The sequence below is a fragment of the Leguminivora glycinivorella genome, chromosome 6, assembly GCF_023078275.1.
Source record: "Leguminivora glycinivorella isolate SPB_JAAS2020 chromosome 6, LegGlyc_1.1, whole genome shotgun sequence".
NCBI classification, from domain to species: domain Eukaryota; kingdom Metazoa; phylum Arthropoda; class Insecta; order Lepidoptera; family Tortricidae; genus Leguminivora; species Leguminivora glycinivorella.
In genome coordinates this window covers 2,390,327-2,410,122 of record NC_062976.1, presented here as the reverse complement: position 1 = coordinate 2,410,122, position 19,796 = coordinate 2,390,327, and the positions used below count along the sequence as shown (strand labels likewise).

Genomic DNA, 19,796 nt, shown 5'->3' with positions numbered 1-19,796 from the left:
AGTGCATTGTCAATATATTTATGAGAATATTATGTATGTACATAAAAACATTTGTAAATTTAAGAAAAACTGTGATGTACATAATATAAACACTAGAAATAAGCATAAGCTTGCAGTGCCCTTCACTCGGCTCCATAAAATTAAAAAATCATTCATGGGTAATTGTGTAAGATTTTATAACAAACTTCCTAATGCCATCACTGAACTGTCTTTTAATCGATTTAAACATTATGTAAAGCGTATACTGATCTCTAAAGCCTACTATAGCACACAAGACTACATGAATGATGAAACACTGTGGGATACAAGTATTGCTGAAAACCATTAATTATATAGCTTATTAATGATGATATTGATAATTCAATGTATTTTTACACAATTTTTTTGACATTTAGAATTTATTCTAGAAGTTTTTATACTAGTATTTTTTTATACAATTTAGATTGATATCATTTTATTAAATCTATGTAGTTTTAAAACAATATTGTTTTTTGCACCAATAAATTGCTCTGATATTTAGAATAAGATGAATATTGTACACTGTTGACAATTTAAAAGTGCTTATTGTAAGCCTATTTGAATAAAGAATATTTTGATTTTTTGATTGAAAAAATCCCTTGTTAGGCCGTTTTCACATTATCCGATCCGATATCGGATGTCGGAAGGGTTTCAATAGAAAAAATCCAAGATGGCGCCTGTAATGTATGGGATATCGGTCCGAGATCCGATATCGGATCGGATAATGTGAAAACGCACTTACGTGATATTTATTTGCAACAACACAAAAATTATGAACACTCAAGGACCTGAGACATATTTCAGCAAGGCGTTAAAATCACAGGCAAGTAACAACTTCAGTACAAAATCTGACACGTTCGGCGCCTATACAAATAGATGGACTTGTTTCTGTGGCCTCCGAAATGCGAGAAAGCCACCTGTGATCCTGCGCAGCCTCTTGCCAGTCACTGGCTTGAAGCTGACCCAGATCCGCCGCCACACTCTATTCCCAGCGATACCTGGGTGGCTAGCCGAATGGCACAATCGCTCACGAAACGCTCACGAAAGCGATACGCCGCTGGTCTATCGCGCCAATCGCGCGCGATAGAGCGATAGATATCTACAGCGCGTATCGCTTTCGTTTGGCGTTTCGTGAGCGATTGTGCCATTCGGCTGGGGCCTGGGTTGACCCGCCGGACGGCCACCAGCCGATCGACAACGAAACGCTCGTAGATACCTCCAGAGCGGCTCGCAAGACTAAATATGTGTGGCTCTGCGGAACCGGTGAATTCGGGTCTACGGTTTGCCACACCGAGTAGGGCGCTCTACGTGTCTCGCCTGCACTACTCCGCCACGGCTGACGAGGTGGTGGACTACGTTCGTCGGAAGACTGGCTACACGCTGAGGGTGCAACAGCTGCAGTCGCGTCACTACGTGCACTTCAGCTCGTTCGTTGTGCGCGTGCCGCGGCCGCTGCAGGACACCATCGCGAGCGCAGACTTCTGGCCGAAAGGTGTGGTTTTTCGGCGGTTCCAGGGCAACCTGCCAAATCCCACACCGGGGCAAACGACGCAACGGAGCCACGCTGTGACGTCATCGCCCAAATCAATTGTTTAATTTTATTTTTAATTTTGTTCTCTTTATTTTCTCTCTTTTTTATTATCTAAGTTTCGTGACGCATTGGTTTTACTGTAATGTCATGTAAACATGTTTTTACTAATAAATAAATAATAAATAAATCTCTATCGCTCTTGCGTATTGGCGCGACAGAGCCAGAGTACCTTTCGCGGCGTTTCGTTTTCGTTTCGCGTCGCAGAAATGCCATTCATCTACGGCACTTGGAGAGAAACATGGAGCGTCGGTAGACAGAGGAGAAAAATCATATAGCTTTGGTGCGTTCGGTAGCCGGCGTCTGTTAGCCAGCCCATTAGGGACCGTCCACACTCAAGGGACGTCAGCGCCACGCCGCCTGAATGTAATTTAAAAAAACCGGCCAAGAGCGTGTCGGGCCACGCTCAGTGTAGGGTTCCGTAGTTTTCCGTATTTTTCTCAAAAACTACTGAACCTATCAAGTTCAAAATAATTTTCCAAGAAACTCTTTATAAAGTTCTACTTTTGTGATTTTTTTCATAAGTTTTTAAAGTAAAAATACGGTTCAAAAGTTAGAGGGGGGGGACGCACTTTTTTTTCCTTTAGGAGCGATTATTTCCGAAAATACTAATATTATCAAAAAACCATCTTAGTAAACCCTTATTCATTTTTAAATACCTATCCAACAATATATCACACGTTGGGGTTGGAATGAAAAAAAATATAAGCCCCCACTTTACATGTAGGGGGGGTACCCTAATAAAACATTTTTTTCCATTTTTTATTTTTGCACTTTGTCGGCGTGATTGAAATACATATTGGTACCAAATTTCAGCTTTCTAGTGCTAACGGTTACTGAGATTATCCGCGGACGGACGGACGGACGGACAGACAGACATGGCGAAACTATAAGGGTTCCTAGTTGACTACGGAACCCTAAAAACGTCTCCTCAGTACATTTTGTATACGAAATACGCATCGCCGTCGCGCGACCATCGCGCGACCGTCGCCCACGCAAGCCACGGCGTTATCGTGAGCGTTTGTGAATTCGGCTACGCAAATAGTAGAGAGTAATATTTATCTGTAACACGCAGTTCCGTCCGAGTTTCCTAGCTATTGCACAATGAATACGCGATAATGGATTGAATCTGAATTATCAATTCGAGGGTAATCGCTCCTTCAATTAGTCAGAGACCAGAAAATTATAACTTTAAATAATGCATTGGTTTGGTATCCGTTTTATTGCATGGAATAGCGGATGCCTTGGCACAAGGGGACAGCGAAGCCATGATAAGCACAGATCTAAGATTTTTTTTAATAATAAAAACGCTTATTAAATTGCATCTTACTAATAAATAAAATTAAATTATAACTAAATAACTTCTTACAAATAAACTTATTATAAATAATACTAATGAATAAACCATAATTAGAAAAGAATAAAAATAGAACGCAACGACGACCGGTCTGGCCGGCTCAGTCGGTAGTGACCCTGCCTGCTGAGCCGCGGTCCTGGGTTCGAATCCCGGTAAGGGCATTTATTTGTGTGACGAGCACAGATATTTGTTGCTGTAGTTTGTAGGTTAGGTATAGGTTTAGCTTAGGAACGTCTACCATCTCCAATTCTCCTTTAACTGCTCTAAGGTTAACTGGAAGAAATCCCTTAATGGGATAAGTTCGCCTTTGTACAAATGATGTGTGTGTTCTTTTTTTCTTTACTGTGTGTGTTCTTATTTTTGTACAATAAAGTGTATTACTACTACTACTACTGAGTCATGGACGATTTCTATGTATATAAGTATTTGTATATATCGTTGTCTGAGTACCCACAATACAAGCCTTCTTGAGCTTACCGTGGGGCTCAGTCAATCTGTGTAAGAATATCCTATAATATATATATTTTTTTATTTAGAACCCAATTATAAAAAAAGAACCATCTAACAAATCTGCCTGCGGCATGGTGGCCATTATGCGGCGGCATTTCCTCGCGCCATAATGGTTTAATTTATGGCGATACAACTCCATAAATTAAATCATAATTAACCCATATCCCACAGTTGACTTCTACGACACCCACGGGAAGGAAAGGAACGGTGAAATTCTTAACCCGTCACCACACGGGCTAAATTAGGTTATCAAATTACCATTCTTTTTATTACAAGTGTCTCTGGCAAATTAACCAATAGTCAAAGTTGTGTTTTGCGTTATGTTAGCGTGGATACAAATAATAACACATTAGGATAGGAAATAATTACACACATGTCTGGTTTCAGGTTAGCACAATGCATTTACGAATCATTAATTTTACTTTTAAGCAATTTAGTGGTTGCATAGCGTTTTTTAACTAGTATTTTATGCAACGGATACATTATACGGGTTCCTAAAATTATGTTAGTGGCTGGAAATAGTTATTGTTGCTACAAGATGGTTTAGGTATGTTCGGTGTTTTTTGGAGGTTATTTCTTTTTTAATTCTTTTTATACATAACGGTTACGTAGTTTAAATAGTTCTTTGTTTTACAAGGGGGCAAAGTTGTTGTTTAACCGCACGTGCCAATATTGATACCCGAGCAAGCGAAAGATTCCAATATTGAACTGCGAGCGTAGCGTTGGGAGGGTTTCAAGGCACGAAGGTTAAACAAACTTTGCCACGGAGTGAAACACAGTTTATTTCACCACACCACAAAATACTGACTATAAAACATCAAATTAAATCAAATCCATCAGTTTATTCAATATTTATCATTCAAAATCATCATTTATAGGTAAATTCTACCAGCCAGCTTAAGACATCAAGTTAAATTTTGTATGAAATTCTGTCTCCACTCTTGTCGATAAATGCAGTTTTGCTACCTGTTTTATTTGAATAGCAAAATAAGCCTTTAACAGTTGGTATGGTGTGGTATGGTGAAAATATCTTTACACTCCTAAGGCGATTCGTATGGTGGTAGTAATCCGTGATATTCTAAGGTCCACTTGCACCAACGAAAATGGTGGGTTAACCCGGGGTTAACCCACCATTTTATATGGAATTTGACAGATGACAGCCCACTAACCCTGAGTTAAGTGGCTGGTGCAAGTGGGCCTAAGGGAGTTTTAAAGTTAAAATTGTTTTCTTGAATAAAAAATCTGTACTAAAGAATGCTAATTACAGTTAAAATTTCCAAATTTCCATTATATACTAACTTAAATATAGTAAGTATTAGTCTTAGTCTTAGTTTCAGTGAAAAAGTGTATCCTTCAAAGTATGGACTGATCTGTTCTGAAATAAAGAGATTTCATTTTATTTATTATATTCATTATGTAATCGGGCATTAATAACTAAAACCTAACAAATTAAAAATGCACTATCAAAAAAACTGCAATCCGACCTGTCAAAACTATCAATTAATTACCCAGATCGATCAAGATTAAAAATAAAAATTAGATAAAAAACTGACTTATTCAGGATCAGCAGAGGTCTCGAATACCAATCAGCCATCAGAGTCTAGCCGGTCGAGGTACCCCAGACCATTGCTGATGATAACCAGCCGCCGAAATTTCGGTCTAGTTGTGCGTATCGTGAGTTTTCGCGCTTATCAGATAATGATGTGTGGTATCAGTGATTGTAATTACTATCATTAGTTGTTTGCCAGTGTTTGGATGGGCAGCGTGAGTTGCGGACGGATTATGATGTACTGTAGTTGTGTTGCGACTGTCTGTAAAAGCACAGTATAATAAAAGGGCGTACTCAGTATCGTATTCTTATCGTACACTTTTGTATGGCCACGGTCCTCCATACAAAGCTCCCTTTTTCGCTGAATACTGTACGCCCTTAAACCGCCCCTATTGTACAGTATGGCCACTCCCGCTCGGAAAGTACCCCCTCTCGGTACACAGCTACCGCCTGTCAAAAACGTGAACAGTCGACCTGTCATATTTCACTCATATAATCATGGTACGCGTTCACCTACACGAGCTTAGAGACTGTGTGCTAGGAACGCGCCTCTTTCATATATTTGATCGCCAGTGTCCGAGGTGTGGTAACAGATTCCATTGCAGATTTTTTGTAGACCTATGTATGATTCCATCATACATTGTATTGTTATATCTCAATAATGTGTCATATCAGCTTTTAGATTGTTGTCTTAAAGGGCATCTGCTGTTTTGGCTTCGGTCCCACGCAAGCCTCCCAAAGGTCCGGGACCCCATGGTCCCGAGATAAATGAAAAGCATACGGGCGTTTTCCAAATTAAATCTCGAATATCGAATTTCACCAGATCTGGACGTGTTTGGGCTCATTCTTCTCAGAATCACGAGCTGATTCGATCCCGACGATAAACAAATGTGTACCAAATTTTCCATACAAAATTCGAGTTTCCAATACGTCACGCACGTAGTAAGTTCAAAAACTCAAATTACGAATTTCACTCACTGCCGCTGCAAGGAGTTACAAAATCTCTTGAAATTGTGTGACCGCGTTTGAATATTACATATAAACTCATTTCTGTTTCGTTTTGTTCAAAATATCGATTATTCCCAAAAATTATTTAAGTTCCTACTAAAAAGGAGGCGCTTAAGCCCTTCTTGTAGTGTACGGAACCCTTGCAACGCGAGTACAACTCGCACTTGGCCGGTTTCGTCATGTCCGTCTGTCCGTCTGTCCGTCTGTCCGTCTGTCCGTCTGTCACAGCCGATTTACTCGGAAACTATAAGTACTACAGTGATGAAATTTGATGGGAATATGTGTTGTATGAACCGCTACAAAATTATGACACTAAATAGTAAAAAAAAAAAATTGGGGGTGGGGCCCCCATACATGTAACTGAGGGATGAAAATTTTTTTTTCGATGTACATACCCGTGTGGGGTATCAATGGAAAGGTCTTTTAAAATGATATAAAGTTTTCTAAAAAACATTTTTCTTAAAGTGAACGGTTTTTGAGATATCAGCTCTCAAAGTCGTAAAAAGTATGTCCCCCCCCCTCTATTTTTATAACTACGGGGTATAAAATTCTAAAAAAAATAGAGGTGATGCATGCTAATTAACTCTTTCAACGATTTTTGGTTTGATCAAAGTATCTCTTATAGTTTTTGAGATAGGTTGATTTAACTGTAATTTTGGTTTGCTGCTACGGAACCCTTTGTGCGCGAGCCCGACTCGCACTTGGCCGGTTTTTTAAATCATAAATGGGCTTAGGTACTCTTGGCCACAGACTAGCCAAAGGCAAAGACGTGGCCTACGATGTAGTGTGCTCGCCCAGAAGATGCCTGTTCACCCTAGATTTGAAGGCTAAAATGGAAAGGAGTCCCTCTTTTCAATTCAGGAATTTCAGTTAAATATACTAGTATTATTAACTAGATTTATCAAAAAAAAAATGTCCATTAAGAACAACTCAGTTAAAAGACATTGCGAAAAAATCTTTAAAATCGAGGTTCCGCTCTCGACTGTTTCCTCCTTCATTACTTATTTAAACGGAACGAAATTTGAGAATCTGAATAGAAATGCCTGAGCCCAGAAGATGCCTGTTGGAAAGGAGTCCCTCTTTTCAATTCAGGAATTTCAGTTAAATATACTCTAGTGTTATTAACTAGATTTATCGAAAAAAAATGTCCATTAAGAACAACTTTTTCAATTTGGGAATTTTAGTTAAATATACTAGTGTTATTAACTAGATTTATCGAAAAATAATTATCCGTTCAGAACAACTCAGTTAAAAGATATTGCGAAAAAATCTTTAAAATCGAGGTTGCGCTCTCGACTCTTTCCTCCTTCAAAACATAATCAATCGTGACGAAATTTGAGAATCTGAATAACAATGGAATTATCTGTGTCGGACCGCTTACTTTTTTTTGGCTAATTGTTACCAATTTTGAATACCGCACCTTTTTTGCGCCATATAATCAACAAGGCCGTTTTTGGAAATATTTGATGGGCTCTAGCGTCTTTATAAAAAATAACAATATCACAAAAATCAAAACGGTTCAACACAGATAAAAATAATAAAATTCTGTGTTGAAAAAATCAGTGCCCTATCTTCAAAAACCAGGGAGGAAATAGTCGAGAGCGTTTGTATGGAGAATTGAACCCTCCTATATCGTCTTAAGCGTTTGTGCATTGGGTTACGTACCCTGTCCCCAATTTACACACACATCTTCGTATGTATACGCACTTAAACTTGTAAGACACACCTTTATGTTTCAAGTGTACTCTACAGACTCTAGGATACTCCACAAGAGAGTTCCAAGTGCATACCCCCGTACGTCCACATAAACGACAAACATCTAAAACGTTATAAAAACCTCTATCGATTCATTCAAAATTAGACTGGACTTACAAGAATTTAAAGTTGATATTCGATTGAACGTTTGCAGAGACTTCGGTTGTTTTGGATTTGTTCGGAGTGGCGTTCGAAACAAATGAATAAAGTTATCTATTTGAGACAGAGGGCGCTAGTTGTCAGTGATTAGTTTTTAGCGATTGTCGAGTGAGTCATATGAGCGCAGAACATGCATACAGATGTAGGTAGTGCGAAAAGATTTCCCTTGGTATTGTTATGGAAATGTACGATATGATATTATAGTCAGTCTCCAGTACAAGATGTACTGACATTGACTGAACTAGCATGACAAATACGAACGTTTCCGGAAAAATACGAGGGAAACCCTTTTGGCACTACATCTGTACATAGTTACATACAGTACAGATGTAGTGCAATAGTTTTCTATCGTATGATTTCTCGGAAATATTCGTGTTTGTCAGGCTGGTTCAGAGAATGTCAGTAGGTACCTCTTGGACTGAGAATGACTAAAATTAGTATGACACGAAAAACGAACGTAAAAATACGAAGGATAAACTTTTTACAGTACCTACCTACGTCTGTAAACAGAGAATAGAGGTGTGAAGTTAAAATTGTTTTTAACTAGTTTTTGACCGCAACATGTGTATATTGAGCAAAGACATATGTAACTCCGTATAGACGGATAAAGTCTAAGAAAAAGACGTACCTCAAAGCCCTAGAGAAAAAGGCACGGTGGCCTAGATGGCGTTACACCTTTGGGGAACGCTCGGCTAGATGGCGCTAGTAAAAATATTTGATATTTTAACACATATCGAGCTAAGAATATGGGCCAAATTGTCAAAACTGAGGTTCAAAAGTTTTAAGCCTGTGTCGAGAGATGGCAGTCTATGCACTGTGATTACACATTTTTACTTTGACAGTAACTCTCTATAATACTCAATCCTATTTGATATTGAGTAAACTATCAGATTAGTATTTAATTAATGTGGCCCTTAGTGCAACTTGTGTGGGAATGCCGACGTTTCAGTTGGCATGCATTCGACAATTCTCATTCAAGTCGCAGTTGTGTTGCAGTACTTGCAGTTCATCTATATCGGCTCAGGGTGCGTAGCCGAATGGCACTAACGCTCACGAAACGCTCACGAAACGAAACGCTAGCAGATATCTATCTCTATCGCTCGTGCGTATTGGCGCGACAGAGCCGGACTAACTGGCGCGGCGTTTCGTTTTCGTTTGGCGTCGGAGAAATGCCATTCGGCTACGCACGCTGGTGCCGTAGCCGAATGGCATTTCTCCGATGCGAAACGAAAACGAAACTCCGCGAAAGGTAATCTGGCTCTGTGCCGCCAATACGCAAGAGCGATAGAGATAGATAGCTACGAAAGAGATATTATCGTGAGCGTTTGTGCATTGCTACGCACACAGGATTAAGGTCAGTGCGGGCAAGACCGGCATAGTTTATTTGAAATAAAGTTTGAGTGGATAAAACTAGATAATTAATGTACTCTGGCGTAATCGCATGGGCTAACAAATATTATATTTTACAAAGCTATTATAATATTTTGGTGAAATAAGGTAATTTTAAGTGATAAAAAACACATTTTTAAGGCTCGGCGGGTTGACCGTCCCTCCGCTATAAGTACGGGAAGACCGTCTAGTGCTTGTTGTCGCGTAATTTCATATTAGACTAGGTTAAAATAAAATAAAATAGTACTAGTCAGAAAGAACGGTTATTAAATGACTACGTAACATACATAATACACAAAAATAGTCGGACTGCTTCTAATTTTTTTTTTTGCGGAACCATGTTGAACTTGTTAACTAGTGTTCGTCCTAGAGATATGTATTGAAGACAAATGGATTAAGAATGAAAAACTGGTATACCTGCGGAGGTGAGAGAGGCTTAGATATATAAACACGAAAGTTATAGTCAGTAGACGGTCTTTCCGGGTAGACGGTCTTCACCACACTGACCTTAAACATTTCTTTAAATAGGCACAGGCAAAAAAACAAAAACACAAATATAGAAGATAAGAACTATTTTACCCCTAAAGTCGGTGTCAGTCTCGAACCCAGGTCCTTACGGTGCTAAACCAGCACCGACTTCTCAAGTTGACGTAAACTGCATAGACTAGCGTCGAGTGCAGTACCTATGTATGTACACTTGAAATAGAGAAAATGAAGAGCACTTATCTTGAAGATTTAATGTAGGTACTTATTTATTAAGTGCACTTGTCTTAAGTGATTAAAATTATTATGTCATTAATGACATTAATGTTATCTAATAGTATGTTCCACTAGTCTAAGTCAAATGAAACCTCTTGTAGACGCATTTTTGCTACATACACAAAACCAAAGAGCTTTGCCAAATACGGGAAAACCAAGAGCTATGGAGCGCAGCATCCTAGGAGTAAAACGGATTCACGCGAATTCGCAATTCCACACTGCGCTGAAAAACACGCATTACAGATTTTTTATTTTTTATTTATTTAATTATTATAATAAAAGGTAACAATGGTATAAAATATACAGTGCTCCACAAAACTAAGTTATAAGTTTGACTGTGGAGTTAACAATCAGATATCATCAAAATTCACATTTGAGAAACATTAAAATAACATAAACATAAATGCAGGAAGACGATCCCTTATAGAGTTTCTAAGAGATACTTTTTTAGCCGTTTTTTGAAGGTATTTTTGTTTTGTTCCTGTGTTATGTCACATGATGTTAGGGTTAAGGCTGTTAAGACCGACATGGGACTGGGCAGCCCATGCCCCGTAGCCGAATGGCATTTCTGCGACGCGAAACGAAACCGAAACGCTGCAGAAAGGTAGTCTGGCTCTGTCACGCCAATACGCAAGATCTATAGTCATATATATAGCTACGAAAGAGATATTATCGTGAGCGTTTCGTGAGCATTTGTGCATTCGGCTATGCACACTGGTCTGCCGTATGCACCCGCAGAGGTGGTCTAAAATAGCCACGGTATGGGTGCCGCAAGTCGGACGAGGATCTGGCAGGCCCAGGCTGAGATGGCGGGACGACGGGTGCGTGGCACAAACGCTCACGAAACGAAACGCTAGTAGATATTTATCTCTATCGCTCTTGCGTATTGGCTCGACAGAGCGAGACTACCTTTCTCGTTTCGTTTTCGTTTCGCGTCGGAGAAACGGCATTCGGCTACGGGGCGTGTATCTCAGCGACTGGCCGGAGACCGCTCATAACCGGGACGAGTGGAAATCGAAGGGGGAGGCCTTTGCCAATAAATAACGGGAAAACCCATATTAACAGCTACGTCGCAACGCTACGAGTCAACGAACGACCAAAGTTCAGCAAAAACATATCACGTTTAAAAAAGTGGACAAAAGAAGAAACGCTCAAATGTATAGATAGTGGCCTCTTATAATTTCTCAGCACATTTCAGAAGATTTCATCCTATATTAAGTACAAGATGAATTCAATCCCATTCCCCACGCTGAATGAATGAATGAAATATCATCTGGCGCGCTTGCCCAATTAGCACGGCTCGAGTCGACTCACTCCGAACGACCCGGTCATTGAGTGAGCGCTTCGTAGTATTACACTACCAACTCACTTTTTGCAGTTACAGTACTAATAGCCATCAATAATGTCTGAGCGGGCAAAGCGCTCATAAATATCTGGACACGCTTCTATTTTCAAGGCGTGTTTAGATGTTTTTGACCACCACGGCAGCGTCGATATATTTGATAGTTTACTGTAGAGCGTACACCTTATCGTGTAGTTTTTAAAGTAGTATTTTAAATGACTTTTTGTATCCAAGCGGTAGTGCTAGCTTGGTGCAATCATTTTCAGTTATGAAAATGTTCAGTGGCTTGTATTCAGTGAGTGATAAAGTCGACTTTTGAATAATTTTAAGTTTTTAAGAAGTAAAATTGGTTGGTAAAATATCGTGCTGAATAAGGATAGGTGTTGCCTGCACCTCCTAACTCCTGGAAGCATTTGTTTAGGTTCTGAATTTTGATCCTTTTGTTATTCAATAAAAGTTCAAAATAGATTATGGAATATGTACAAAAAATTGTACACGAGGACTGAGGCGGTTAAGAAATTCTAGGCATCTCAGGAAGCTCTGCGTATTAAACGGAATTACGTTAAGAAGAGCTTGTGTTTTTGAAATGGGAATCTTATTGTATTTGAACCACATTTGAACTCTCTTTTTAACCCCCGACACAAAAACGACGGGGTGTCTGTCTGTGTGTGTTTGTCTGTCTGTGGCATCGTAGCTCCCTAATGGATAAACCGATTTAGATTTAGTTTTTTTTATTTTAAAGCTTTATATATTTCTACCTGACTTATAAATAAAAATTGGTTTTAAAAATAACTTCTGTCCATGTTTTTCTTATAATAATTTGATGATTTATTTCGTGCATGGTATAAAATATTTTGCTTTAAGCACGGTCAAGTTCCCTATTTTATAAACCCAGGACCGCGGCTTAGCAGGCAGGGCCACTATACCGACTACACCAGACCCGTTGCATTTCTAAGAGGTATTGTTGGTTTGACAGTTTCGCTGATTGTCAGTACTGTCACTGAAAATTAAAATATTATACGGGTATGTCTTCTCTGCGGCAGTAGGTGGTTCGGCTGTCGACGTAGTGTCAGCGAATTAGTTAACTTTACGCGCTCACACACACTTTCAATGAGCAACCGCCTTTACTATCGTCTGGGCAAGGGTTGTTTGCCAATGACCATCCATCATCAATATGTTTTTGAAAAACACCCTTAAAATTATACGATTTTTTATTGAAACTTTTCCTGGATCATTTTTTTTTCAGACTCTAATTTCCTTGGCTGTATACCATCACCTGTGCCTAAAAAAACATTCCCTTGTAAAAACGCCTCTTATTCCATGTAGCAACCCTTCTGACGCATGCGCGCTGCGCGAGGTCGATACCGGCGAGCGTCAGTACGCGGCGCGCCGCCCACGAGCGCGCCGCACGGTAACATGACGCGGGTGTCGCTTGCGCTGTGCCTCCTCGCCGCTATAACCCTCAGCTATGCCGAGAAGAGTAAATTCTGTAAGTAATCTAGACTCTTCTATGTTATGAACGCCTGGTACCTCGAGCGGATAAGATGGGGTAACTTTGTAAGATTCCACGCGGTGATTGTAAGTTTCTAGGCGGTTTCTACGAGGTATAAGCTCCTAGAGTGTGGAATTATTAGATGCTGTTCAGGTTAATAGTTTAAGTTTTTTGTGCTCTTAAGATTTAAGGTTCGTCTGCGACATGTTAGGAAAACTACCATAATAAAATGTTGACTTAAATCTTTGAGTTGGCTTTGATATGGCGCGGATTCCATTTGCGCTTTTCCTCGCCGCTATAACCCTCAGATATGCCAGGAAGAGTAAATTCTGTAAGTAATCTAGACTATTCTATGTTATAAACGCCGGGTACCTCAAGCGACGGAGGTGGAATAACTTTGAAAGATCTTTACGGCGATTGTAAGATTTCTAGGCGGTTTCTACGAGGTATAAGCTCCTAGAGTGTGGAATTATTAGATGCTGTTCAGGTTTCATAAGTCTTTTAAGTTTTGTGTGTTTTTAAGGTTTTTACGCCTGTGACATGTTGGGATAGCTACCACAATAAGACGTTGAGTTAAATCTTTGAGGCGGCTTTGATTTGACGATGGTCCCGCTCGCGCTGTGCCTACTTGCCGCTATAACCCTCAGCTATGCCTAGAAGGGTAAATTCTGTAAGTAATCTAGACTCTTCTATGTTATGAACGCCTGGTACCTCAAACGGAGTAACTTTGTAAGATTTCACTATGTGGTTGTAAGATTTGTAGGCGGTTTCTACGATGTAAGATAAGCTCCTAGATTGTGAAATTACTAGATGCTGTTCAGGTTTCCTGAATAGTTTCAGTTTTTTGTGCTCTTAAGGTTTAAGGCTCGTCTGTGACATGTCAGGAAAACTACCATAATAAGATGTCGAGTTCAATCTTTGAGGCGGCAGAATGTCGACCACTTTCTTTTTCAATAGGAGGCAAAAAATGTTCCAGAATTTCCATCCAACCCACCACTTCTCCAACCTCCAACACTTCTGGTGTTTCGGGTGTCCATGGGCGGCAGTGATCGCTTACCACCAGGCGACCTGTCTGCTCGTTTGCCTCCTATCCCATAAAAGGAATACATTTTTGTTACTTTCCTCTTTTGTTACGGCATACAAAAATATGGAAAATGGTAACAAATTAAGAAAAAATCGTATGGAACATTTTTTTTACTATTAAAATTGAAAAACCGAATGATTATGAGTAGAAATAACATAGAATTTATCTAAAATATTACATTACAAAAATACTTTAAAAAAAACGAACGCAGGGTTACCTATTTCTGCTCATTTAAATGGTAATATGTTTTGGAAATACGCTATCACTCATACTGTGCTGGCCCTCTTGTCTAAGGTTGGGGTTAGTTAGGGCTAGGGGAGTTAATTGCGGCCGACCATCATAGATATTTATTCACATCTCGAGTCCTATGGCACCAATCTGTTCGTGCAAGGTGTCGTTTGAAAGCTTATTAAACCTACTTTAATTGTTTTTGAATAACTATACTCATAAAAGTAACCGTTTACGAAATATTTGAAAATATGTGTTTTTTTATCGCGCATGAATTGCACAAGTAGTAGAAAAAAATGCGTCTAACTCAATAAACAAAAACTTTACCGCAATTGATGTTATTATAAAATTTTTGCGTCTATTCATGCTCTTTCTAAAAATATAAGTTTCATTGGTATATGCTAATATATAACCATGTAATTACGAATTTGGTTTAGCAGGAGTCACTCTGCCCGGTCGCAGAAATGGGCGCTGACCGTAGTAAAGTATTCAATATTTTTGAGGTCCTATTTTACGGATCCATATGCGAGAGGTATCGTTTCAAAGCTAATTAAACCTACTATATTTTTTATAAATAACTATAATCATAAAGGTAGCTGTTTAGAAAATATTTGAAAATATGTGTTTTATAGACCATGAGTCGCACAAGTACCTACTGGTAAAAAATGCTTCTTAATCAATAAACAACAACTTTTCTGGAATTGATGTTAGTATAAGATTTACGCGGAATTTCGTGCGCTTTCTAATAACATAAGTTTTATTGGTGTATAATATTATATAACCAAGTAATTACAAATATGGTTAAGTAGGGGCCACAGCGCCCGGCCACGTATGGATGCTGACCGTCGCCAAATTTTCTATATTTTTCAGATCCTATTTTATTTAACAGGAATCTTTTGAAAGCATATTATGCGTACTATCATTAGTTCTCAATAATTTTAGTTGTAACTGTAGTAGCTAACAAAATATTTGAAAATATGCATTGGGACCGATGTGAGTAAAACATGCTTCTAGCTCAATGAATTATATTTTTTCCGCAATTGATATAATAACAAAATAAACGGCGAAATGTATGACCTTTTGCAAATAATAAGTTTTGTCAGTATTGCATAAACAATTAATGTTAATTTATCCATCATACTCACTGCGCACCGTCATATACATGGATGACCATTTTCGTTGCCGTTTTCATAATTTTTAAGATTGTATCTTGGTGCATGACCAATAAACAATAACTTTACTGCAAATAATGTTATGATAAGATTTACAGGACATTTCATATGCTTTCTAAAAATATAAGTTTTATTGATGTATGATATTATACAACCAAGTAATTACGAATTTGGTTTAGCAGGTGTCACTGCACCCCGTGACGTAAATAGGTGCTAACCGTCGCCTAATTTTATGTATTTCTCAGATCCTATTTTAGCGATTAATTTGTGAGAGGTATCATTTGAAAGCATATTATGCGTACTATCGTTACTTTTTAATAATTTTAGTCGTAATTGTAGAAGTTTACAAAATATTTGACAATATGTGTATTTTTACTGTATATGAATAGCATTCGCACTGATACGAGTGAAACATGCTTCTAGCTCAATAAATTATATTTTTCCGCAATTGATATAATAACGAAATGAACCGCAAAATGTATGGCCTTTACAAAAAATGAGTTTTGTTAGTTTTGCTTAAACAATTAATGTTAATTTGTCCACCATACCCACTGCGCACGGTCAATCGGTTGCCTTAATTTTTTCATCATTTTACAGATTTTATTTTACTGATCAATTAAGTATATAAGTAAATTCGATACGTGATAGATTATATTTATTATGAATATACGATTAGTGAAATAAAATCTGAAAAATCATGAAAAAAGGCAACGACGGTGGACATCCATTTCTATGATGGTGCGCAGTAGGTGAGCTGAACAAATTCAAATTAATTGTTTATGCAATACAAACCAAACTTATTTTTTGTGTAAGTCATACATTTTCCGTTTATTTTGTTATTATTTCAATTGCGGAAAACTATAATTTATTGAGCTAGAGGCGTGTCTTATCAATGCCAATGCTATTCATGCACAGTAAAATACACATATTACTAATCAAATATTTTGTAAACTTCTACAGTTTCGACTTGAAATATTATAAATAAAGATAGTACGCATAATATGCTTTCAAATGATATCTCTCGCAAATTTATCAGTAAAATAGGATCTGAGTAACGTAGAAAATTTGGCGACGGTCAGTCAGCACCCAATATCGTGACAGGGCGCAGTGACCCCTGCTAAACCAAATTCGTAATTACTTGGTCATATATTATCATACACCAATAAAACTTATATTTTAAGAAAGCGCATGAAATTTCGCGTAAATTTTATACTAACATTAATTGCGGTAAATTTATGGTTTATTAAGTTAGAAGCATTTTTTATCTGTATATGTGCAACTCGTGCTCGAAAAAAAACTCATGTTTTCAAATATTTTGTAAACAGCTACCTTTATAACTATAATTATTCAAAAATAATTATAGTAGGTTTAATTTGCTTTCAAATGATACCTCTTACATATGGATCCGTAAAATAAGAACTTAAAAATATTGAATACTTTACTACGGTCAGCGCTCATTTTTATGCGACCGGCGGAATGACCACTACGAAACAAAATTCGTAATTTAATGGTTATATTATCACTTACCAATAAAACTTATATTTTTAGAAAGCTCATGAATAGTCGCGTAAATTTTATAATAACATCAATTGCGGTAACGTTATTGTTTATTGACTTAGAAGCATTTTTTACCAGTACTTGTGCGATTCATGCTCGATAAAAAACACATATTTTCAAATATTATGTAAACAGCTACCTTTAATACTATATTTATGTGTGAACAATTATAGTAGGTTTAATTATCTTTCAAACGATACCTCTCACATATGGATCCGTAAAATAAGACCTCAAAAATATTGAATACTTTACTACGGTCAGCGCCCGTTTATGCGACCTGGAGGATAACCCCTGCCAAACAAAATTCTTAATTACATGGTTATATATTATCATATACCAATGAAACTTATATTTTTAGAAAGAGCATGATAAATTTGTTTTCTTTGACGAATTTGGGTCACAGGGGGCGCATGTGTGGACGGATTTATGTACTTTCGTCTATGAACGGTGGAAATTTTGTAAAAATGATGGGAAGTTTTTAAAATTTGACGAAATCTTGAACATATTTAAATAACCTAACCACAAAATTAAACTTTTGAAAAAATCCCCGACTGCGACATAGTAGACCGATTTTCATGAAACATGCGACTAACTCAGCTTTCAGACAATAAAAACTAAATCTAAATCGGTTCATTCGTTCGGGAGCTACGATGCCACAGACAGACAGACAAACAGACAAACAGCGGTCGTTTTTGCGTCGGGGGTTAAAAAAAACACACAACATCTTGAAATTGCGATGTTGGTTCTTTCCTGTGTGCCTGGATATTAATGGATACTAAATTTAAGACTTTATATGTGCGTTAAGAATTTCAACACCCCCTTTCCTCCCGTGGGTGTCGTAGAAGTCGATTGTGGGGTATGGGTTAAATTGTGGCGTAGGCGAGAGGCTGGCAACCTGTCATTGCAATGTCACAAGTTGGATTTCTTTCAACCCCTTTTTGCCAAGAGTGGCACTGAAACTTAGTAGATCATGTGCTCTGCCTACCCCTTTATGGGGTACAGACGTGATTATATGTATGTATATGTTATAAATATTTTGGTACATGTAAGTCATACTGTGATTTTCTGATAATGATTATAATGAATAAAACTCGTATTAATATAAACAAAATCAACATTTTATTTATTTATAAGTGCAATTTTGATAACGGAGTTTCGAACTGCAGTTAACATGGTATCTTTAGTAGCGAGTACAACATTAATGCAAGTAGGTTACAAAATTATCTACTCACATACAATTATTATGGACATTTAATTATTAAATCAATGTTTCAAAACATGTCTGAGAGGGCTCGGGCTATATAGTCTCCACGCTAGCCCAATAGTAGAGGAGATATAATAGCCTTGGGGGTCATAATAATTACCACAGAACCGAAGTTTGGTTTTTTTAGTTCTTTGTGTGTGTCTTTTTGACATACTAAAAATATAGTAAAATATATTTATGCAAAATGCGTTTTTTCGACCGCCAAAAGTTGTATGAAAAATTACTATGGAAAAAAAATCCTAAAATTTAAAAATCGTCTCTGGTATCAACTTATGGGGAATTAGGCGGCAAATTTTTTTATAGCGTTGATGTTTAGCAAAAATATAAATATTTTTCACTATTTTGGTAAAATAAAAAATGATAAAAATCATAAATTTGATGAAAGGAAGTAATTAAAACATAAATTTCAGCAATGTAATTTTTTTCATATGTCCCACACCATGGTAAATACGGGTATGATCCGCCTGGTGATTAGCAGTTACGGTAGCCTATGACGCCTGCCAATCTAGAGCCTCCACATGCGCGTTGCTGGCCCTTTAGGGTACCTTTCCACTAGAGATGCGCAACGTGATAGTGTTTGATATCCACCAATCATGTTCACTGTTCACAAAGCGTAGCGCTAGTAGGAACGGGTTCGACTAAGCTGATTGTGGATATCAGAAGCATCCATAACACATCTCTGGTGGAAAGGCACCCTTAACAGTCCTCAGCTAGCTCACAGGATAACGCGCGTCCGCGGGAGAAAAATCCTCCTATTGGGTAACCGTATTTACCATGAACTTGTATTTTGGTGGGGTTCAATATAAGTATATAAATTGTCGCATCCCATAAAATAACTGTCGATAAAGCATTATATCGAACACAAGAGAAAACCAAAACCTAATAATCATCGGTTTTTCTAGTCATAAATCTGCGCATCCACACACCCTGGACCCGTATATGGTCGCACACTGCGGCTTCTTCTTCTTTAACCTAGCGTTTTCCCGGCCTAGCGCCAGGGTCCGCTTTCCTACTCAGTCTTCTCCACTTTGCCCGGTCTTCAGCATACTTAGACGTGAGATTGTTTTCTTGTATGTCCGCTCCCACGACGTCCAGCCAGCGCTTCTTTGGGCTACCGGGGCCGCGTGACTTAGAGCCTTGGACAGCGAGATTAAGGCATCTGTTTTCGATGTAGGCTTAGGAGGATTTTCTCCCGCGGACGCGCGTTATTCTGCGAGCTAGCTGAGGACTGTTAAGGGTGCCTTTCCACCAGAGATGTGTTATGGATGCTTCTGATATCCGCAATCAGCTTAGTCGAACCCGTTCCTACTAGCGCTACGCTTTGTGAACAGTGAACATGATTGGTGGATATCAAACACTGTCACGTTGCGCATCTCTAGTGGAAAGGTACCCTAAAGGGCCAGCAACGCGCATGTGGAGGCTCTAGATTGGCAGGCGTCATAGGCTACCGTAACTGCTAATCACCAGGCGGATCGTACCCGTATTTACCATGGTGTGGGACATATGAAAAAAATTGCATTGCTGAAATTTATGTTTTAATTACTTCCTTTCATCAAATTTATGAT

The 19,796-nt window shown here is 38.3% G+C and overlaps 1 protein-coding gene across 1 annotated transcript in view; it reads left to right on the top strand.

Moving 5' to 3' along the window:
- Positions 1-12,827: 12,827 nt before the first annotated feature.
- LOC125227613 overlaps positions 12,828-19,796 on the top strand; it is a 147,067-nt gene continuing 140,098 nt past the window's right edge. The window contains exon 1 of the mRNA XM_048131961.1: positions 12,828-12,923. Within this exon, the coding sequence (XP_047987918.1) occupies positions 12,851-12,923 (73 nt within the window). The 5' untranslated portion in view covers positions 12,828-12,850. The remainder of the gene's footprint in view (positions 12,924-19,796) is intronic.